The 24,415-nt window shown below is 41.0% G+C and overlaps 1 protein-coding gene across 1 annotated transcript in view; it reads left to right on the forward strand.

Moving 5' to 3' along the window:
• The window catches only part of LOC111845456 (uncharacterized), an 88,488-nt gene that overhangs the window by 12,796 nt on the left and 51,277 nt on the right, over positions 1-24,415 (forward strand). Inside the window, exons 3-7 of the mRNA XM_072702208.1 lie at positions 6,334-6,684; positions 7,523-7,624; positions 7,875-7,970; positions 11,012-11,104; positions 19,618-19,689. Coding sequence (XP_072558309.1) covers positions 6,334-6,684; positions 7,523-7,624; positions 7,875-7,970; positions 11,012-11,104; positions 19,618-19,689 — 714 coding nt within the window. The remainder of the gene's footprint in view (positions 1-6,333; positions 6,685-7,522; positions 7,625-7,874; positions 7,971-11,011; positions 11,105-19,617; positions 19,690-24,415) is intronic.

Consider the following 24,415-nt stretch of genomic DNA (forward strand, 5'->3'; position numbering starts at 1 on the left):
AGCAGTCTCGATTCGGGCCTGATTGGGAGTGGAAAAATGTTTGTCTCATTTCCTAATAAAGTACACACATACAGTGCCCGCCACAATTATTGGCATCCCAATAATTTGTAATAAAAAAAATCCAGCCTTTCATTGAAAAACTTATTCCAAGAAAAAAAAAAACCTTCATTAAGAAATTATTTTTAACAAAAACACATTTGCCATGGTTATTGGAACAACTTCTAGCTGGTAGTAAGGCTGTTCTCCTGGCATTGCAGGCAATCTTTGCTTCCATTTGGGAGTCAGGCATCATCCCAACTGACTGGAAAACGGGACTTGTGGTTCCTATCTGGAAAAGGAAGGGTGATCGCTTGGATTGTGGAAACTACAGGGGGATAACATTGTTTTCAGTGCTGGGTAAGCTCCTTGCTAGGGTCATCCTTAACAGGATCCGTGAATACTTGCTTGTCTGTCAGCGACTGGAGCAGTCTGGTTTTACGCCTAAGAAGTCTACCATCGACCGTACCCAGTGCTTGAAGTGGGAAAAAATAAGTGCAGGAACTCTAATTTTCCGACATTTCACATTTGCGCGGTGAAAAAAAAATCAAGTCTTTAGGATGTGTTGGTTCAAAAACTATTTTAATCTAATCATTCTTCCAAGCAATAACCTATAGGCATAGGCTACTTTTTTCTAATTCACAAATGGAATACTGAAAAACCATTAAAACAACTTGAACCAGACCAGTGTGATACTTGTAGGCCTAACAATAGACTAGGGCGAAAGCTGATGCGATTGGTTGGGACTCAGTGGATGCATATGATAGGGCTCTGTCGTGGCTCGTGGGTAATGTAGTCTTTTATCGGTTTCAGTAAGTACCGGAACGCAGAAAAAAGTGGCGGAACCCAAAAGACGAAAATACAGCAGCGTTCCGCTGCGTTCCGGCCCACTTCAAGCACTGACCGTACCTTTGCACTGAGGGTTTTCATCAAGCGCTAGCGCGAGTATTGCCAGAGGTTCTTTGCAGCCTTTGTCAATTTTCGTAAAGCGTTCCCCTCAGTTGATCCAGTTGCCCTGTGGGACATCCTGAGATTTTGCGGGATCCCCCTGAAGTTGTTGGACATCATGGCCAGCCCATACACTGTACTGGTACTGTGAGTGCTGAGCAGAGTGGAGGGAGAACCTCTGAGTTCTTCCCAGTTGATTCTGGGGTACACCAGTGGTGTGTTCTTGCTCCTACTCTGTTCATTGCTTGTATGGACTGGGTGTTGGGCAGGGTTGTGGGGTCTAGCAGCTGTGGGGCATCCGTTGTTGAAGAAAAATGTACAGATCTTGACTTTGCCAACGATGCTGTGATCTTAGTGGAGTCAATGGAGGTTCTGATCGGGGCTCTTGAGAGACTGAGCGAGGAGTCTGAGTGTCTGGGATTGTGGGTGTCCTGGTTAAAGACCAAGATCCAGGCATTTAATGACTTCTTGGGTACAACAAGTACTGTGTCTGTCTGCGAACCTTCTGTTGAACCTTCTGGAGATTTACCTACCTCGGCAGCGACATTCATGTCTCTGGTGACTCTTCCTATGAAGGATTGGAAGAGCATGGGGGGTCATGAGGTCACTGGAAAGGGGTGTGTGACGCTCCCAATATCTTTGCAAGAGGACAAAGGTCCAAGTATTTAGAGTCCTGGTGCTCCCTGTCTTGCTATATGGCTGTGAGACACAGACGCTATCCAGTGATCTGAGACAAAGACTGGACTCCTTCGGTACTGTGTCTCTGGAGAATCCTTGGGTACTGCTGCTTTGACTCGAATGAGCGGTTGCTAGAGGAGTCCCGAATGAGGCACATTACCTGCATTGTAAGGGAGCATCAGTTACAGCACTACGGCCATGTGGCGCATTTCGCTGAGGGTGATCCGGTTCACAAGATCCTTATTGCTGAGGACCCACGCGACTGGCCCAGTCGTAAGACAGGCAAAAAAAATCCCCAAAGGTGACTGTTAGTGAATTACAAGACCAAGTGAAATCTTGGGGTTACCACGTCTCTGAAAATACTCAGATGTCCCCTTCATGCTAACAGATTATTTGTATTTGTTTGTTTATTTTTTGGTCAGTTATCCACAAACGTAACCACCTGGAGTTTGCGAAACATTACTACAACTTTGACTGTAACCAAATTCAATGGTCTGATGAAACAAAAATGGAGCTGTAAGGAAAAGCAGTAAAGATGCCCCAATGTTCTTGGTTGATCATTTGAATGGAGACAGTGTTAGCTATTAATGATCAAGGGGGAATGATCAAAGGGGAAGTCTTGGAGAGAATAGGGGTTCCATTTGGCACCACTAAGGTGATAAGGAAGATAATTCAATTGACAGAGGCCAGAGAAGTGGCTGAGCTACCATTTGCTCTCACGGGAAATCCCCGTCCTGTCCTGTCCCGTCCCTGTCTCAGGATCCTCACACTCCAGGGGGTCACTCTTTATATGTAAATTCACTCACAACACCTACACACAGCACCTTGGTGGGGAGGGTCTTTTGGGGTATAAAGGGGGGTGAAGAGCTGCCCTTAATTTGTATTTGAGCTGCCTTTCAGTACCCGGTGTATGTCTACACTGTATTACATTATATTATTTTTACTGTTCAATAAACCACCATTTTGCTGAAACTGCGGAGACTCTGCAAGTGGATTCCTTACAGAGCTTTTTGACAAACATAAGGTGGGTTTGGTGTAAAAAGGATGGCTATAATAAAATGAACCTGATCCCAAATGTAAAATATTGTGGAGATTCTGTGATGATGTGGGGCTGTTTTTCCTCCAAAGGCCCTGGAAACCTTGTTAGGGTACATGGCATTATGGACTCCATGAATACCAGGACAAATCAAAATTTCCTGCCTCTGCCAAGAAACAAAAACTGGGCCGTCATTGGATCTTCCAGCTGGACAGTGATCCTAAGCACATGTCCAAATCAACACAAAAATGGTTAACTGACCATAGAATCAAGCTTCTGCTATGGCCCCTGACCTGAACCCCACTGAAAACCTGTGGGCTGAACTAAAGAGGAGAGTGCACAAGAGAGGGCCTAGGATCCTGGATGATTTGGAGAGATTCTGTAAAGAGAAATGGACTCTGATGCTCTGGTATTCTCTAACCTTATAAAATGTTATAGTAGAAGACTCAGTGCTGTTATACTGGCAAAGGGAGGTTGTACTAAAATATTAAAAGCAGGGGTGCCATTAATCGTGGCACATGTGTTTTTGTTTATTTCTTGATGGATTTGTTTTTCTTTCAATAAATTAATTTTAAGGAAAGGTTGGATTTTTCTCATTTTTTCAGTGTGATATGAAACTGCCAAAAGGTGGATTTTTACTAACCCTTTTCACAAATCTTTAGAAGGGGTGTCAACAATTGTGGAGGGCGCTGTGCTGTTACTGAAACGGCCCAGATATGTACTTTCCTCAGTGTGGTAAAAAGTCAGTCGAATCGTTTTCAGTTACTACGAATCGAAAGCCAAATGAAGCTCTGAAGGTATGCCTCGCTAAATGAGTCCCCCTACAGGTGCAATTGCAAACAAATTTCTGGTGGACCAGAAAATTCAAATAAGGAGATGCAAATAAAGAACCAACTTCAGCTTAGACTTTGCTCGCAGGTTTGAAAGTGGTTGGTTACATTGCAAACAAAGTAACAAAAGATTGATCTTGCGTATTCGATTGAATTGTTATTCAGAACTGCGTTTTGTCTGTTCTGTCCAATGGCCACATTACTGAAACTTGCAGATCCTGTCTTGGATGGATGGATGGATGGATAACTTAATTTCCCTCTGGGGATTAATAAAGTTGTCAAACCAGGTACATTTAAATTAAACAATAAAATTGGAATACAATACAATATGATAAATGAATAAGATGAGATTAAAATAAAATAGAATACAATAAAATACTGAAATAAGATACTACAATAGACAAGGTGCAAAGATGCAATTAGGATATGCAGGAATCTGAGTTACAAGGTACAGCCAATAGACGTAACTAGTCCAGTTTGGGCACCACAGGTGTGTCATTAAATTATAGAGTTGAATTATAGAGTCTAATAGCACTGGGCATGAATGATTTCCAGTATCGTTCCTTAATGCAGCAGGTTGAATGAGTCAGTTGCTGAAGCTCCTCTTGAGTTTCTCTAGTATTTTATGGAGGGGGTGAGAGGCATTGCCCATAATTACCTGCAGCTTCGACAGTATTCTGCCCTTGCCCCCCTCTCCCCTCCCTAGTGAGTTTGTTCAGTCTGCTGCCTTCCTTTGCTATGATGCTCCCCAGCACATAGCTGTTTGGTAATAATAGTAACTAGGGTTAGAAGCTGACTTAGGAAAAAGCCATTACAGATGAACAGTTCTTAAGTTATTGCTCCTATCCTAACTTAAGACAGGAAATGTGTATTAAGCTTTCTAACTAACGAAATCTTAAACTCTCCTAACTTTAGGATAACTACACAGCCTGGATCATGACATAACGATAAAAATTATATATATTGTACATGTTGCAGTGTAAAAAAAAAAAAAAATCTTGTTCTTATGGGGGAAAAAAACTGGCAGCTGGGTTTGCCAGAATAATTCTGTAAAAAATAATCATTACGGAACAATGTGTAAATTTAACAGTATAAAAATGTACAAAATTAGGTTAAACCAGTAAATTCAACACTATTTCTGCTGAATTAGCATAATTATGTTATAAACCAGTTCTTTCAGTAAGATTTACATCCAATTATCACTTAATGTCCATCGAATACCATTGTTTCACTGAAAAATACCAAACAATATTAGTGAAGTGAAAAATTGTCATTGTTGGCTCACCACAATTAAATGTGTCCTCAGCATTTAAAACAGCATGAACTACTATTATTTAGCACCCAGGGAGCAGTGCATGGGAATGGTACCATGCTGGCTGGAGATTGAAACCAGCAACCTTTCAATCACAAGCACCCAGCCTTAACTGTTAGACCACCACTGCTAATATTTGGTAGCAAAATCCTCATTATGTGACTGTCATTTAACTTAATTTTTCTGTAAATTATCTTCAAAGGTTGTTTATAATGTAATGTTTCGATGCATTAATAATTTCTTACAGTGAAAGCAACCTCTAAATACTGCAATTTAACATAGAGAAAATCCCAGGTAATTCACATTTGCCTAACTGTCTACGTAGTATAGGGGAAGTTGCACATAAAAGTAATCCATTACAGATAGAGGTGGGGAGTTCAGGTCCAGAAAGTACAAATCCAGACCAAGGTTTTGTTTCAGCCAACCACACTGAAAAAAGTCACTTTGAATGAGCTCAGTTGAATCATGTACAGTGATTCCATCCAAACAGAATGAATATCTTGAAAATGAAAGTCTTTTTATAACTTGAAGCATTGACTTTGTGTTCTGAGAACAGAATATTGTTGAATTAATCTCACAATTTTTTTCATGCCTAATTAATCCAAATTAATCACTTTTATTCAATTTAATTAGGCATATAATCTAACAGTAGCCGTGATAAAGGGTAATTGAAGGACAATGCAAAACACTGTGAAGGACTGTTTTTGCAAAGGCGTCTGCTCTGTGGAACCGAATTAAATGAAGCCCAAAACTATCTGCTTTTCTGAGGGAAAAAATTTGGACCAACTTTGAATTACCAAACAACCCACGATGCTGTTATGTCTTGTTATGCAGCGATTGTCACTCATTGGGTGCATTCACCTTCAAGCAGCCGCTTACAGTGCTGGCTTAAAGCAATGCATTCTGGTCCTGACCCAATAGCCCACGACCAATTAACTGGTTTTCAGTTAATTTACCTGGTAAAATAAAGTTTAAATAAATAAAATAAAATAAGTTTAAATAAATGCTCTAATATTAAATGTAAATTAGTTGTTTATTAGTTACTGTAATGTTGCGCTGCTTTATTTGTTTAATCGTCTAGTCTGTGAAGAAGGCATTCAACTAAGAATTGCATTGTTCGCTGTACAGTACATGACAATAAAAACTTTGAGTCCTTGAAGTAAATGTATTTGATCTTTTTCCTGGCAGCTATCTTTTTAAATAGGGCCACTATACACAAGTTTTTTTTCCCACTGCTAATAGTTTGGATCAGGAGCTGGTTATTCTAAAAGAATTAATGTGCCTGCAGGTGATATTTGTATAGATTTATCTACACCCTTCTGGCAGTGCTGCCATTGCAGTCAGGTCCGACTTGGCTGAGGTCAGTTTATGCTCCACCCCTGCAGCCACCGGCAGATCGCGCTCTAAGTCACATCAGCTGCAGACAGACCTAAGCCCAAGTCGAACGCACCCATTTGGTGCCAGATTGTATGATCTTCCTGTTCTTGTTCCAGAGCGGCTGGTGGTGACGGGTGCAGATGAGCCTGTCTATGCACATGCTGGAGAGGATGTGACTCTCAGCTGCTCTGTGGACACCCATGTTAATGTGACAGAGCTTCAGGTGGAATGGAAAAAGACAGACGATGGTGACATCTTGGTGCTTCTGTATGATGATGGAGAGAACAGACCAGAGTCACAGGATGGGAGATACTCTGGAAGAGCTGAATTCTTCACTGAGGAAATTCCCAATGGAAACTTCTCAATGAAACTGAGGAAAGTCAGGACTGAAGACAAAGGAGAGTTCAGGTGTGAAGTCCACACGGATACCGATTCTGCCAGTACTACTGCCAGGATAGCAGCAATGGGTGAGTCACTAGAAGGACTGGTTTTAACATGCATCTCAACATGGTTTTGGGTGATTTTATCACATTTTCAAGTCTCTGGTTCTGCTGCAGACTGACCTTTATGCACATACCATAGGGCAGGGTTATTCAAATCATGGTCCTCGAGGTCCAAGCCCTGCTGGTTTCTAGCCTTCCTTTACCTGTCAGTCAGTTGTGAAGCTTCTGACCAATCAGAGTCAGTAATTATTAAACTAACTACCTTGGAGAACTGAAAACAAGGCCTGGATTTGGAATCAAGGTCCAGATTTGAAGAACCCTGCCATAGGGGTTAATCTGCTCAGTGTAACAGTAGAAATAATGAAATTTAGTTCAGTTTTAAAGACAGAAAATACATTAAATGAATGAATGAATATTTGTTTCAGGCTTCAGCTTTAGTGCAGTTTTCAGCTCTATCATAACAGGTATTTTATTAGAGTGATGCAGTGTAAATGTGTAATTATAGTTTTATTAATATTCACTGAGGAGCTACAGAGACCATGAGTGTAACTGAGAAAAAAAAATGCAGCAATTTTTAACTGTACGTTACATTGTGTGACTGGGTAATACAGTTCAAAAACCCTTTGCAACATGTGTAGATATATCCAAATCATATATGGAAATATGAAAAATCTTATATATTAAATCTAGATGTTTTCAGGCTAGAGACAGTTAGGACACTTACTGTATAGACAAAGATTTGTTCATAAATTTCTGCTCCACTTTGTGAGACTAAATGGTGTGGACGTGTTGATTATGCTGCAGCATGACAAACAGCCTATTTTAGAAAATGACTAATGGAATGTAATTCTGAATATTTTAGGTTATTCATCCCTGCATTGGCTGATTCTGGGGCTGTGCATCGCTGTCACACCTGTAGTCCTACTTACTGGTGCTTTATCTGTCAGGCATTTAATAAGGGGAGGTAAGTGTAGCATCTGCTCTGTCACTTCTAGTAATTTTGATGACATCAGTGGATCCATGTTAAAACTGACTTACCCTGTAGAGGGCATCTCAGCAGACATGGGGCATCAGGCAGGACTGTATCTACACAGGGTGCCTGTCCATTACAGAATGACCATCTGAGGATGGCTGTAGATCATTAAACTTTGCATGAACCATCATCTAACGTTAAAGAGCATGTGGTTAAATTTGGTTCTACTTCCTGTCCATAGATGAAAGCAGACAGGCTCTGTTGAGTCACTGTTCACATGTCATAGTTCCACCAGTCATGGTTTCCGCAGCATTCATCCTGTGGGGTGTAACTGAAGGTGAGCCCATTGAATATAGTTTAAAGAAGCTTTACAAAGAGATTTTATTGTTTTTGTTGTGCAGGCAGTAAGAAATAAACAGCAACCTGCAGGGAATTAATTATAGAAATTAGAGACTGTAATTTGTAACATATACTGTGGTGATTCACTTTCAAGGTGAATAAGTATCCTGTTTTAAGATGATGTGAGGGGGATATATTACGAGTAATACAAAATAACCTTGCATTAAAATCAATACCAAAATATTGGATCAAAGGCAATGCAAAATAATCCCGTATCACAAGTGATATCCAGTAATATTATATATCATTAACAATAATAAAACTGCCAATACAAGAGATTATAGGCATGTATAAAAAGTGACAATTGAAACATTCAATTCAATTCAATTTTATTTATATAGTGCATTATCACAACATTACATTGTCTCAATGCGCTTTACATTTACAAGGGTTTACAAGGACCCCCCATTGAGTAAGCCAAAGGCAACGGTGGCAAGGAAAAACTCCCTAAGAGGAAGAAACCTTGGGAGGAACCAGACCCAAAGGGGGAGCCCATCCTCCAGGGGCCGGCAGATGAGTCAAACAAACAAGATGATATGACTAAGCTAATACAGGGGTTGAAATATATGTCTCAATGCAGCGGCCGACCGGTGCAGGCACGGGGTGCTTGATGCACGATGGCAGGATTAATAGAGGCACAGCCGCAGGGAAGGATGGCGAGGCATCGTGTTGAGCCAAGGGCAGGCAGGTTGGAGGGTAGTTGCCGGAGGTGGAGGTAGTAGTCTTGCAGGCAGCAGAGGCATAAATTCTTCAATGACATTGTGCTCCAGGGAGCACACCCCAGAAGGGGTGAGGGAGGAAGTAAGAAAAATTGTGTATTAGCCAGAGTTGAGGAAACCAGAGGCAGTGCAAGAAAAATGATCGAGTGCAATATTCGTCTAGGCTCCGGCAGATCTGGGTATAGCAGCATGAGAAAGATGGAGAGACAGGCGGGAACACAGGCATGGGGACTCCCTGAACATCAGCACTCTAGTGTAAAGCTAGAGTGACAGCACTGACGCATCAGTTTATCCAAAGCCAATGACACCGATCCCCACCCAGCTCATCACCTCATACTGTTAGTCTGACTGGGAGTGAGCGACTAGCTGGAACCAGAGCTAGGTTTCCTATACGCTAAGCTATACAAGTGCGTTTTTAATCTAGACTTGAAAAGCGAGAGTGTGCCTGAATCCCGCACATCCGCCGGGAGACAATTCCACATCTGCGGAGCTCTGTAAGAGAATGCTCTGCAGCCTGCCGTAGCCCTGTCTACTTTAGGAACTAATATATATCCTGCTCCTTGTGAACGAAGCAGGCGAGAAGGGTTGTAAGGGACCAGAAGATCATTGACATATTGTGGTGCAAGGCCATTCAGAGTTTTGTAGGTCAATAGCAATAATTTTTAGTCAATCCTAAACTTGACCGGTAGACCGGTACATGTATATATAGAGAGTGCAACTTGATATTATGGTTATTGTGATAATTGATTGATTAAAAAAATTGACACTGCAAAGCCATTCACACTCGGACGTGCCGTCATCACCTACCCTCACTCTTAGACCGGGGAGCCCTTTTCAGTCCTGGCAGGAGACCAACGTGAGTCCCGAGAAAGTGCCGGGCGATGCGCGCTCTATCCCATGGCTGAGCTCCCCTTCCCTTAAAACCAATTTTGGGCGCTGCATGCGGGCAGGGGACGAGCTGGCCAGGCTCACCCCTCCCCTTAGGCAATGTGCTGTCTAATTTCCAATTTTGTCCGAGTAAGCAACTCAGTTTCAATCAGAAGTGATAAGACGAGTTCCTGTAAACAATATGCCCCCCCTCCTCCTGAGGATGGGGTGAGCGTCCTACACACACTGACCGCTAGGTGCGGTTTCAATCAAAGATAATTAGACAAGTATCCTTGGGCAATGCTTTCCCCTCTTCCTGCCGTTAGGCACGGCTTCAGTCAAAATAGGAATGAACAGTGCTTTCTCTTCTCTTCTGAAGACTCTTCAAAAGAGAAGACAAGGCAAGTGTCTCATATACCGACCAGTGGTGTGCAAAACATATTGAGCGAGCCCCTCCAGGAACACCTAGTAAGCATCCTTGAATAGGGTAAGCATCCCAAAACAAGGATTCTTTCACATAAGATAAGGATACTCTGAAACCAGTCATTTGTAAAAAACAAGTTATATAAGTGATCAGAAAGAGAGGAAAAAACCATGCTTATGCTGTTTAATACTTAATACAATAATATTACAGGTGAATCATGGACGACGTATCTGAATCTCAGGATGATTAGTCCGTACACGATCAGAATCAATCCACACCTCAACCACCTCATATGTATGACAGTAACAGGACAATGATTAATTCTAGGCAACGTAGTTGTCCAGAAATCTGTCCTAATACACCTTTATAAATTAACTCATAGTTATTTATAATTTGATATGTATTTCCTAAAAGATTGTTTTATTGGCACTGTAAGACTGTGTAGGATCATTTTGTTCATTCAAAATGAGCATATGCTTTTCTGGATTACCTGCAAGTACAAGGAGATGAAACACCCTGTAAAAAAGATATATTTTTTCAGCAGCAGAGGCAGCGCCCCCTGGTGACTAGAATTTTAGATGTTAGCCAACAGGTAACAAGAAATCCAATGTAAAGTTCAGCAGAGTAGAAGGAAGGAAGTTATGAGAAGCTAAGAACTTTAAACAGGAAAAATGGAGATCCTAGTGCTGCATTCAGAACTGAGGAACAATTCTATGGCTGCCCACATAAATACTGTAAGAGGAAAGGATTCCTTCAGTTTTATCAGTGACGCTTCGTGGGGGGTGTGGCTCAGTGGGTTAGGATGTTTTGCCTGCATTTGAAGGGTCGCTGGTTCAAATCTCAGACTCGACAGAGTGATTTTACATATGGGCCCCTGAGCAAGGACCCTAACCCCTAATTGCTCCCAGTATGTTCTGACCCAGCTTGACTCTGCTAAATAAATAAAACTTAATGTTAACTGTTTCCCAGGATCCACAGAAGAGGCTGTTACTTGTCCTGCCGTTAGTCTGCTATATATCCTGGTGCTGTTTCTTATGGCTCCATATGAGAAATCATTCACAGGTATGTTTCCATGTTTTCTCTCGTTTCCTACACTTCATATTAAAGGAGGCTGTCACTGTTTGGAAAGGAAAACTGTAAAATAAATACAGGTGTTTATAATTAGTTTAACCATGTCGGCATTGTGTCAGAGCAATTTGGAGAAGAGCAAGTGAGAGCTTCCAAAGGATCGTATGTAAAGAACCAAAGAGCAGTGAAGAGTCATAGTATCAGGGAGGAGATGAAAACCCTAAGGTCCCAATACAAACAGGCAAATGAAGAGGAGCGCAGTGGCTTGACTCAGTTGATGTACATCCTAAACAAGGGGATCAGGGTCCTCCACTGGGCAGAGTGACATTGGAGACGATGCCGTGAAAGTAGGGCTGGGCGATATCAAATCGCGATTAAATCGCGCATGCGCAATAATCACTGGGGCCACGCTGCAATATCATTCTTGCCGGAGCAGTGTTGGATCTTGTGTGATGGCAGCCGTAAAAATAGATTAAGTAGCTAACTATTTCAGGCACGTGAACTATACCCCAAAAGACTAGTCAGTTTATGTCTAGTGTTGGACTTACCCCTGCTCCCACTTATGTTTAAATTTCCAAAACAGGCTGGAAGAAGATTAACATCACACCAAAAACAGAGTAGGATTACTCCTGGTATTCACCGATAATAGTCTGATTGCTGACACTGACCCCTAACTTAAGAGCTATCACCCTGGGCTGCCACATACCTAATAATACATGGGAGAGAGTAATATCTGTGGCATTCCATTTCCAGTTGCGGTGGGTTTATAAATATGGGTTTCCAAAAATCAAGCCTAATAAAAAATTTAAATATTAAATGAGCAAATTGATTTGATTTGTTCTTCTGTCCCAACTTGTGATCTAAAAGCAATGAGGCTGCCACACACTGTAAAAAATCTACTGTAAAATAACAGTCAAAAGTCAGGCAGCAGGGGGGTATTCCAGAAAGCAGGTTATGTGACATACCCGGGTAAGTTTAAGGGTAAGTTAGTGGATAACCTCAACTTTCGGTTCCAAAAACGGAGGTTAACTTTCTGGGTATGTACGTAACCATAGCAGCTTACTCTCTGAAGATAACCTGCTACTGAGCAGGTTATGTTCCAGGGTCAGTTTGTTGCAGAAGGTTACTGAGCATGGCGTGCCCTTTTGATGACGATCCTGTGGACGTGGAGGCATAAATTATACGAGGTTTTTTTCGCCGGGAGAGAGTTATAAGACCACGTATTGATATCTTTTCATTTCCTAATGATTATTTGAAAAAGCGTTATCAGTTTTCAAAAGAATCGTTCATTTACTTAACATCTCTTGAAACCGCACATTGCAAATGTCACAAACCCAAACCGCGGGTCTGCGCTTAGCACAGAAAACATTCTGTACACAGCGCTTCGGTTTTTTGCGTCAGGGCATTTTTTGTGCAATATGGGCGACGCAGAGCATGTAGGAAAGGCAACTGTGTGTAGAGCCGTTCGCACAGTATGTCTGGTACTTAACGCTTCTTACACACGTTTGTACAGTTCCCTGTCCATAAAGCTCTGCGTGTTATTGAAGAGGAATTCCACAGAGTGGTAGGTTTGTCCTTTGTAGTAAAATCTATGATGCATATTTAATATGTAGTCATACTATTTATATCTATAGCCTACATGTATTCATCCTGCACACACACACACTTGATACTTCCATATATGACTTTCTATTTCAGGGTTTCCAAATGTAATTTGTAATTCATGTATAGTGACAATAAAAGGCATTCATTCATTCATTCATTCATAATTGGGTGCATTGATGGCACCTACATTCCTATTAAAGGTCCTTCAATAAATGAGGGAGACTATGTTGATAGATAGATAGATGTCTTTATTGTCACGATACAAGTACAGCGAGATAGCGTAGGAAATCTATTCATAGTATCAATGTGCAGGTAACTTGATTTTGTATCCTTAATTTTTTGCCTTGTTAAAATCATCAAACTCATTACTTTTTTCCACTAACTATAGGTAATCATTACAGGACAGTACAATGCTGGTTACCACTGGTTGTCCTCAGATGGGGTGAGGGGAGGTGGTGGTGGGCCCCCGCCAGTTAGACGGGCTTCAGCCTTTTTTCTATTAGCTATATGACAGAAGGAATATACTAAATCGTGTTTAATAAATAGTTAAGTGATCGTGTAATCAATTACCTTTTTGCAGAATGTTTTTGTGTTTCATTTTGACTTGGCTCAAAGTTCTTCTGGCTCCAGAAGGAATACACCTTATTAAATAAGAAACCATATATTCCTAGTCGATACACATTGTTATTTTAACCTAAAGAAATGAATGGCAGGAAAAGTAAATGCTTTCATAGTGATTTAACAGTCAAAAGGATACGGAAGGGTTACGTGTTTAATTATTTTTCATTATAATAAAAGGGGAGGCGATGTCAAATTTGCAATTTAATACACACGCATTTACTCTGTCCGTTATTTTTTGCCAAGCCAACTCTTTCTTTAGCCGATGCAGCCGTATTGCTTTTTTTCATTATTATTGGCTTGAATTCGTCATATGCGTGCATTAAAACTTCCAACTCCGCCTCTGTGAAGTATGCCGCTCTCTTTTTTTCACTTTGATTTTCCATTCTGACTCGTGAAATCGGCGATCAATTGAAAACGTCTTTATTTATGCACGGTGCACGCGCCTTAACTCTGGGTAACCAATAGGAGGTTGATTGAACTTACTCTTCTCAGGTGTTTTGGAACCGACATACTCATGGTATGCGGGTTTGGCGTATATCAACCCAGAGGTTAAGATTTACCAAATGGTAAGTTAACCAAGCTTTCTGGAATACCCCCCAGGAGTGCTAGACAAAACCTGTGAATGGTGAAAAACATTTTCACCAAATGTACATCAGCACTATTGGTCTTCAGGAGAATAGACAGGTCCAGGAGCTGCAGAGAGTAACAAACTTCATAATCTGCATCAAAACAAGCATTGAGAAATTTTTCACATTAATTGCAATCTTTACGACTGCCAAAGAACAAGATCCTATGAGAATACATTGCTGTAGCAGGAAAGGTTTTTCAGCGTGGCTGTGGAATTTATACTGTGGCCCTATTCAACACCATCATGGTTAAAAGTTTAAACAAAGGCAGTACCCTGTCATGCTATGCAAATATACATCAGCAGTATTGGTCTTCAGGACCTGCCAGACTTTTGACTGACATTTTACAATAGATTTTTTTACAGTGTACGCCAACAGGCGGAAGCAAGCAAAACGTGAGCAAGTTTTATATGGTTGTAGCATAGCAAGTCTATAAAGTAAATTAAAGTATAAAAGCCTATAAAGTAAATATTGGTAATCAAATAAATTCGTTTTGTCATTCAAAGTAGGTCTAATACGACGAATTTCACGTAACGCTGTCAGCAGCATCAACAGAAAAAAATTGAGGAATTTAAAACGTGGATGCTTAGCCTGTATATTCTTTAGGCTATTAAGCCCACTGATTCCTTTATTTTTAAGCCTATTTTTGTGTGGAATGCCATTGCCAAACCTGTCCGTTGTTGCCTATACACTCACCTAAAGGATTATTAGGAACACCTGTTCAATTTCTCATTAATGCAATTATCTAATCAACCAATCACATGGCAGTTGCTTCAATGCATTTAGGGGTGTGGTCCTGGTCAAGACAATCTCCTGAACTCCAAACTGAATGTCAGAATGGGAAAGAAAGGTGATTTAAGCAATTTTGAGCGTGGCATGGTTGTTGGTGCCAGACGGGCCGGTCTGAGTATTTCACAATCTGCTCAGTTACTGGGATTTTCACGCACAACCATTTCTAGGGTTTACAAAGAATGGTGTGCAAAGGGAAAAACATCCAGTATGCGGCAGTCCTGTGGGCGAAAATGCCTTGTTGATGCTAGAGGTCAGAGGAGAATGGTCCGACTGATTCAAGCTGATAGAAGAGCAACTTTGGCTGAAATAACCACTCGTTACAACCAAGGTATGCAGCAAAGCATTTGTGAAGCCACAACACGCACAACCTTGAGGCGGATGGGCTACAACAGCAGAAGACCCCACCGGGTACCACTCATCTCCACTACAAATAGGAAAAAGAGGCTACAATTTGCACGAGCTCACCAAAATTGGACAGTTGAAGACTGGAAAAATGTTGCCTGGTCTGATGAGTCTCGATTTCTGTTGAGACATTCAAATGGTAGAGTCAGAATTTGGCGTAAACAGAATGAGAATCCATCATGCCTTGTTACCACTGTGCAGGCTGGTGGTGGTGGTGTAATGGTGTGGGGGATGTTTTCTTGGCACACTTTAGGCCCCTTAGTGCCAATTGGGCATCGTTTAAATGCCACGGCCTACCTGAGCATTGTTTCTGACCATGTCCATCCCTTTATGACCACCATGTACCCATCCTCTGATGGCTACTTCCAGCAGGATAATGCACCATGTCACAAAGCTCGAATCATTTCAAATTGGTTTCTTAAACATGACAATGAGTTCACTGTACTAAAATGGCCCCCACAGTCACCAGATCTCAACCCAATAGAGCATCTTTGGGATGTGGTGGAACGGGAGCTTCGTGCCCTGGATGTGCATCCCACAAATCTCCATCAACTGCAAGATGCTATCTTATCAATTTGGGCCAACATTTCTAAAGAATGCTTTCAGCACCTTGTTGAATCAATACCACGCAGAATTAAGGCAGTTCTGAAGGCGAAAGGGGGTCAAACACCGTATTAGTATGCTGTTCCTAATAATCCTTTAGGTGAGTGTATGTTGCTTAAAAATAAATATTTTCTGAGTGGCAATGTTGCCGTTGCTCATATTTCTTTATGATATAAGGCTTCGGTTTAAGGTGACATTTGTTAGGCATGCAGATTATTTGTTCCTCTTTTAAATTGGAGCGAGCGTGGAGCGATTTGACTGGAGCGGGAGGAAATTTTAGTGGAGTGAGGAGCGGTGTTGAGCGGAGCGGCTTAGTGCGAATTAGAGCGGAGAAGCGGGCGGAGCCAACAGCCTCGTGGCGAGGAGCGGAAATTCTCACTGCTCCACTCCGCTCACATGCTCTGATACAAAGCCTCATTAATAATTTAGCCATACTAAGCTGCTTAAATTGTGGGCGTAAATAAATGTCCATATATCACAGAAAAGCTGGCGCACTGCCAAATGTTGCACCTGTCATCTGAAGCCCTAGTGAGTATTGCGCATGCGCGATATAATATCGATATGATATCGCCCAGCTCTACGTGAAAGAGCCTGAAAGCACTGCATTCATCACCAAACCCTTCAAGTTCATGAAGGAACTGTTAGGGCAGAAGCATAACAGCAAGCTGGAATGTTCACAAGAGGAGATAGATCATTATCTGAAGCAGTTGTATAGCGACCCAGCAAGAGATCAGGACTTGGGAGAGTGCAGCACACAGATACAGCCGACCGAGGCAGCTCGACACGTCAGACCTGCAGCTGAAAGAGGTTCCTGAGGTAGTCAGGAGAGGATGAGCAAGCTCAGTTCCAGGCCTGAGTGGCACCCATGCAAAGTGAACAAGAATTGGCCTAAACTCTTCCTGCACCCATGGAAGTCTGGAGAAGGGTCTGTATTCCCAGTGGTGGGTTGCTGATGGGGTTTGGATCCCAAAGGAGGAGAACTGAGAATAGACCAGTTCTGTCTCACCTTTCTGTTGAATGTTGAAGCAAAGATCATCTTCAGTGCTGTTTGTAGCCGGCTGTGCACCTTTCTTGTGAAGTTCAGTTACATCGATACATCAGTCCAGAAAGGGGGCATTTCAGGAATGTCTGGATACCTGGAACACATGGGTGTGGTGTCCAGTGATGCGCAGATTGCAGTTATATCCGGTGGGGGGGGGGGGCACCGCGGTAGGCAGATTCATAAAAATTACTATTCTGATTAATAGCAGAAGGGTTGCATGAGGGTGATATATATCATAAATGAGGAAAATATTATTACATTTTTAAAAATGTGAACATATTTTAAGCTTCATTTTACGTCAGGTACGGATCAGCAGACTAGACTCTTGTTGCGGGTCCGTTTGTCTTAAGCAGCAATGGAGGCAAAAATGATCCGAGTGAAAATCAAATAGATTTAGGAGAATTAAAAACAAATAAAAAGGAAGTTATGTGTGGGAGTGATTTAGTGAAATAGTTACCATGACAAGTCTGGGAAGTGCTGGGAATGTCATATGCAACATAGTATTAGTATTCTTAATGGTCTGTATTTGGGAAGATGCACAGACATGCAGAATTATAGTTTGAAGGCATTAAAAATGTCAGCCTGTGTTCAGGCAGGTGTGTAACTACCTGTCGCCATTTTTATTTTACCAAAAAAGAAGAACTTTTATGTATCCCACTGAAAAATACTGGCTGGGAGAACAAAGGCAATCTGTCAGTCCTGTGGCCCGACCTGGAAAATACATAAGGTTCAATTCCACACAAGCTGGTGCTGCTGCCTTTGATGGAACATCATGTCCCCAGTAGAGTCAGAGATCTCATTGTGGATTACAGCAGCAGTGTCAGGGTGAGAGCCTCCTCAGGAGCTGTTATATCAGGCTGGCGTTAGGCTGAGATCAGGATCATCACAGGGTGGAACAGTCGGGCCTACTGGGGTAATTTAAAGCAGGGCTGTACCAGCTTGGTATTCTTCTAAGTGTCCTGTGCCCACTCCTGGTTTACAAAGTGCGAATCTCAACAGTAGAGACTGTCGCCAGGGCTGGCATAATGGTGAGGACTGGCAGGAAGTGGAGGCCAGAGGAAGCTGTCAAGGCTGCGTCACAAGATAATGGTAGGAGTGGTGATGCAAGGCTGAGCTGGACTAGGATCCTTCTCAAAATCCCACCTTAATCACCCAAGGGAAGCAGGAAAACTTCCTGCTCCAGCAGGAAATGAGAGCTGCAGTGAAAGAGGTGAGATAATGCTGCATAGTGGGAATGAGGGGGCTTAGTCAAGATGGAAAAATGTAGCAAAGAGGAAAGTGACCTGGGCTGAGCTGTGTAAAGCTGAGCCACACGGCATCAAATTCCTCACCCCAGCCTATCCAGTAAGGGGGGGAGGCAAGGCAGCCTGTCCTCTGTGCTCCAAGCTAGGAACCCTGCAGCATATCCTGAGATGCTGCCCAAAGGCACTGAGTGAGGGCCGGTGCTGTTGGAGGCGTGACCAGCTCCTGAAGGCCATTGTGAAGGTATCAGCTCAGGAGCGGAATGGCCTAAACATTCCCGGCCGTACAGGCAGGCCATCACCTTCACTAGAGCAGGGGAGCAACGAAGATCTGCAGCAAGAACCTCAGCTGGTATTCGGGACCAAGGTGGATGGAGAGCAAAGTCAAGGTCGGCTGCAGGTGCTTTATAGCCCGATCTTTAACTAAAGTCTTCAGTTGGTCGTGCATTGAAGGTGAGAGGAAGAGAAGTCACAACACCACCGATGCGGCAGAGAAAGCCTCAAGATGGCTGTGGTTCAAGAGAGAGGAGTCCTGGGGGAAGAGTAGCCATTTAGCCACTGGGACACAAGCTGGGGTCTGATCAGCCTCAGCCTGATCACCTGGAGGAGGGTGTATGATGTTGTATGACCCTGTGATTCCAGGAGCATCACTAGATGTACAGTCGAACTTCGTTACAACGTACCTCGGGGGAATTAAGAATTTGTACGTTATAACCATAGTACGTTGTAACCAAGTCCCTCAAAATGAATGATAGAACACAAAATGTATATAAAAAACTTTTAGAAAACACCCCTCAAGTAGACACTATGACATACAGCTTGTGTAGTTTGAAGAATATAATAGGAACTATATTCTTCAAACTAGGTTAATATCAGTTACTCATAGACAGCCGACATAACGCAAAATCCACTGCCGGCTTATCGTTCAAATCGCCTTACTGTAACTTAATGTCAAACCGAAATTATGCACCTGTATATGATTCAATTGGCTGAAATAAATTTCGATACATGTGTTAGACATCTGTCTTTAGTTAATTTCTTTCACTATATGTCACACAATTACCCCAATAACCACACAGTTTCAGAACTTAGTTCGCGTCGGCAGTATAAGGCTGCCATGTATAATTCTGAATTATTTCCACCTTGTCGGTCAGCGAAATCCGTTTCCTATTAGCAGGCATCTTGCTTGATATGCGACAGCATGACACCATGCAAAACCATGAAAAAACGGGGGCTGCATGCAAGGAGTCCGGCCGGCGTGGAATGCTTCGTGAGGATAGGTTCATACAGTTAGGCGTTGCTAAGCGATGTACTGTAGATGGCCGGCAACAGCCGATTCTGAATTGTGCGCGCGCTCGGAAGATGAGGCTGTACGTTGTAACGAGGTTCGACTGTATTTGCAAAGCAACAGAAGAATTTCGGAATGAATATTTGTCTTTGTCCAAATTTCTGTAGTTTACGAAATATGCATTAAAACTGTTTTCTACATTTTAATACAATCTGTCATATAATTATAAATATGATTATAAATCCTTTTTTTTTTAATTTAGAAAATAACTTGTTTTCATTTTGCAGCTACATGGCAGAATGTTCTACTTAACACTCTGACAGCTGCATTTCCCATCATTATGGTTTGTGTCCTAACAGGTAAGTTTAAGTGTAATTAATAGATATGAAACATTAAAGTAAAGCAGGATAAAGCAGCAGCTCCTGGTAAAATATAAAACACACTGTGGTGCATCTTTGAAGATGCCAAACATACTTCAGTGTTTTAGCACAAACTGCTCATTTTTCACCTCATTACTGTACAGAGATTTTGTTTCTCTCAGCACCTCAGGTTTGAAAATACCTTTAAATCTGAGCTTGATTCCCACCTGAATCCCCAACTTACTCCCCTATGCAGTAATCCAGCTAAGAGGGACGGTCCTTAGCAGGGTGGGTAAGACAAGGACCTGTAACCTGAAGTTTTCCAGCCCAAGTCCTGGGAGAAGCTCGGCCTGTTTACCTTTAGACAGGTGCTTAACCTGAACTGCTCCAATGCCTACACTGTAAAAAAGGATACACCACATCTAATTAATAAAATTGAGGCAACAGATTACAAACGTTTTAAGTAAAAATAAATAAAATAAGACATTTTATAACTATGAAATAAATATGAGTAGATTCAAATAGAAAACAAGTGAATGAATTAAAATTTAAACAAAATTCTTTAGTTAATATGAATGAACAGAAACATCAAAATGCGTAAACAGCACTAATAAAAATGTATCAAATTGTCCATATCGCTGATAAATAGTTGGGTAATAATCATCTGCATTTATCAGTGCATTGATTAGAATTTATTGCATTAACATCTAAATATTCTTTACTCTTAGGAATAACAAACTTAAGCATTTATGAAGAACTACTCATTATTTTAAACGTTGCCAAGACAATCTAAAAATGTACAAAGTACACAGCAAATGTGCCAGTGTTAAATTAACACTGCATGGTGTCTATATGTGTCCACACCATTCAGTGTTACCTTTAACACTTTACAGTGTGCAGTAAGTGTTGTTTTTACAATGTTAATGTTCATTAACTTTTATAGTGTTCAATTTACAACCTAGAGTGTTAAGACAATGTGTCTCCACCTCCCAAATTGCAAGCCCATATGGGTGGCACACAAGTACAAAATGGGTGGCCCATATGTGCCCCATTTTAATGTACTCTCATTTGAACTCATTTGGGCATTCAGCTGCTGTGTTTTACTAACCCACCATAATAAGAAAGACTCAGACCAACATAGCCTTTTCTCCTTTTATATAAGCTTTATTGTAGTTCAGCTCTTAATAACCAAAGAACTGTACTGAATTGAATTGTGAATTGAAGACTATTGAAAGACACTCATTATTAATGTATTTATTTAAGCATAAGTAAGAAAAGTTTCTTCTATTGTCATTAGAAAGAACCAGTTCAGCTGAGAACCACCTGTGGTATAAAAGTGCGTGAAATGTATGACACCAGTCATCAAACACAGATTATGAAGTTGGACTGTGTTAGACTGCATAACATAATTATTTAGCAGGGCTGAAAAAGGTGAGAACTATCTTAATGACTGAAGGAGTGTGTTTCTGCTAAAGCAGATATAATGGGTGGTGACTTCATTGCTTTTAGACCACAACTTGCGATAGAAGAACAAATCAAATCACTTTGTCCATTTAATATTCAGATTTTCATTAAGCTTAATTTTTAGAAACCCACCATAACCGAGGATGGTATGGCACTGATATTAGTCTTTACCACATTTCAGTGTTTGTCTTTCTGGGTTGGTGTATGCTAATTGGTCTGAGCAGTGTAGTTTTTATATATGGGCATCATCGAAGAAATCTCAATTGTCAAACTACATACAGGTAAGGTGTGAATGATCATTCTAGGCTTAGAAATGAAACAAAATGGTTGGTTTACCATCGCATTTTTTCCTCCCAGCCAAAGCCTACTCCAGTTAAGCCATAGAGGCTAAACCATCCTGCCTTTTCCCTGGTCAGCACACAAGAGCTGTTTCTGTGGTTTTTCTTCTCTTGCTTTATTCATCACAATCATGGTGGATTAATGAAAAGTCAAGAACAGTACTGTCATGCTATGCAAATATACATACAGCACCATTGGTCTACAGGGGAGTGGGTGGTACCAGGAGCTGCAGAGAAAAGGGTATCCCATCTGTCTTAACACCTTTCCACAAATGTTAATCATCCAAGGGCAGGACTGGCAATCAGACATACCCCACACCATTAAAATATATATCACTCTAGAAACATGTACTGTACATCTCCAAGAGTTTCTCATCTGACTCTGCAGCATCGTGCTATAAAACCACAACTCTTTAAGCTTCAAGATCAGTCAGAAGCGAGCCAGCAAAGCTTTAATATAAAACACTAAAAAGCTGTAAGGTCCTGTTTGGTCAGAGTCTTTCTCATGATGGTGGGTAAATCTGGGATGGCTCTTCTGATCCTCATGACTTGTGCGCATATTAAAATGGGGCAGATATGTGGAGGTGGAGCGTCTCTGACAAGACTCTAGGTTGTAAATTGAACACTATAAAAGTTAATAAACATTAACATTGTAAAAACAACACTCACTGAACACTGTAAAGTGTTAAAGGTAACACTGAATGGTGTGGACACGTATAGAAACCATGCAGTGTTAATTTAACACTGTCACATTTGCTGTGTACTTTGTACATTTTTAGATTGTCTTGGCAACGTTTAAAATAATGAGGAGTTCTTCATAAATGCTTAAGTTTGTTATACTTGAGTAAAGAATATTTAGATTTTAATGACCACAATGAATAAATTCTAATCAATGCACTGATAAATGCAGATGATTATTACTCAACTATTTATCAGTGATATGGACAATTTGATTAATTTTTATTAGTGCTGTTTTGCGCATTTTGATGTTTCTGTTCATTCATATTAACTAAAGAATTTTGTTTAAATTTTTATTAATTCACTTGTTTTCTATTTGAAATTACTGATATTTACTTCATAGTTATACAATGTCTTATTTTATTTATGTCTTAAAACCATACATAGTTATATTTAATTAATTATATCGTTTCTAATCTGTTGCCTTAATTTTATTCATTGATGTGGTGTATCCTTTTTTACAGTGTAGCTGTCTGAAAGGGGGCGGATTTATATAACTAAGAAATGGGGAATATTTAAAATTAGGGCTTCATGACTATTGGAAATAAATCACATCACAATGTTTGATATTTTTGTAATAAATGTTGCAATATTTATAAAACAAAAATGAAGCTGGAAATAAGCTAATGCCTAATGTCATATGTCAGTTGTGTTGCCACAAATTATAATGACAAATAACACATTTATAGTTACATTTATAAATATAGTTACATTTATATAGCACCTTTCAAAATCCCAAGGTCACTTTACACAAAAAAAGAAAGAGATCAGTAATCGGTAAAGGAGGAAGAGACAGAAGAGAAATGTTCAAGGAAAAGAAATGTCTAATTCAGATTTGAATGGTGGAAAGTCTGGTGTGTGAAACAGTGAGGTGATTATTAGAGGATCTGAGAGGGTGAGCAGGGAGCCAGTAGTTCACTGAGGTAGTGAGGAGTGAGGTTATGCAGAGCTTTATAAGTGAGAAGCAATATTTTGAATTTGATGTGAGACTGAAGCGGTAACCAGTGTAGCTGAGAGAGGATGGCTGTGATGTGAGCAGCGCGTTTGCTGTGAGTGACAACTCAAGCTGCTGAGTTCTGAATATACTGAAGCTTTTGTATAGATTCTGCAGGGAGCCCAATGAAAAGGGGGCTGCAGTAATCAATATGGGACTTAATAAAAGCATGAACCAGAGTTTGGGCATCAGTACTGGACAGAAATGGGCGCAGACAAGCAATGTTACGGAGGTGAAAGAATGCAATTTTGGAGAGGAATTTTATATGAAGATCAAAGTTAAGTGAGGAGTCAAATAGTACAGTAAGATTTCTGGTAACTGCAGCAGGTTTTATAGGGTCTGGAGCATCGAAACAAACAGAGAAAGTGGGGGATTTAGATACTAATGATTTAAGACCGACCAGTAAGACTTCAGTTTTGTCTGTGTTAAGTTTGAGAAAGTTATCCTGCATCCAATGCTTTAAATATTCGATGTAATCAATAAATGTATTGCGGGGGAATTCCAAAGGGGAGGATGTAGATTAGGAATAGGAGGGACTGGAATGGCTGGTATGGTGCGTTACCATTAAGAAACCCATGTATCTGTGTGGCTACAACTGTTTCCATCACTTTAGCCAGAAAAGGAAGATTTGAGGTATATAGCTTGAGAGAGATGATTGATAAAACTCAGGTTTCTTGAGGAAAGGAGTAACTGCAGCAGCTTTGAGAGAAGAAGAGAGAGAGCTGGAAGGGAGACATGTTTATCAGTGATGCAACTGGAGAACTGATTATAAGAACATAAGAACATAAGAACTATACAAACGAGAGGAGGCCATTCGGCCCATCGAGCTCGCTTGGGGAGAACTTAACTAATAGCTCAGAGTTGTTAAAATCTTATCTAGCTCTGATTTAAAGGAACCCAAGGATTCAGCTTGCACTACGTTATCAGGAAGACTATTCCATACTCTGACTACATGCTGTGTAAAGAAGTGCTTCCTTAAATCCAGTTTGAAATGTTCTCCCGCTAATTTCCACCTATGGCCACGAGTTCTTGTATTTGAACTAATGCTGAAGTAACTATTCGGTTGAACAGCATCCAAACCTGTTAGAATCTTATAGACCTGGATCATGTCCCCCCTCAGTCTCCTTTGCTTGAGGCTGAACAGATTTAGCTCAAATAACCTTTCCTCGTATGACATTCCTCTAAGACCAGG

The sequence above is a fragment of the Paramormyrops kingsleyae genome, chromosome 18, assembly GCF_048594095.1.
Source record: "Paramormyrops kingsleyae isolate MSU_618 chromosome 18, PKINGS_0.4, whole genome shotgun sequence".
Taxonomy (NCBI): Eukaryota; Metazoa; Chordata; class Actinopteri; order Osteoglossiformes; family Mormyridae; genus Paramormyrops; species Paramormyrops kingsleyae.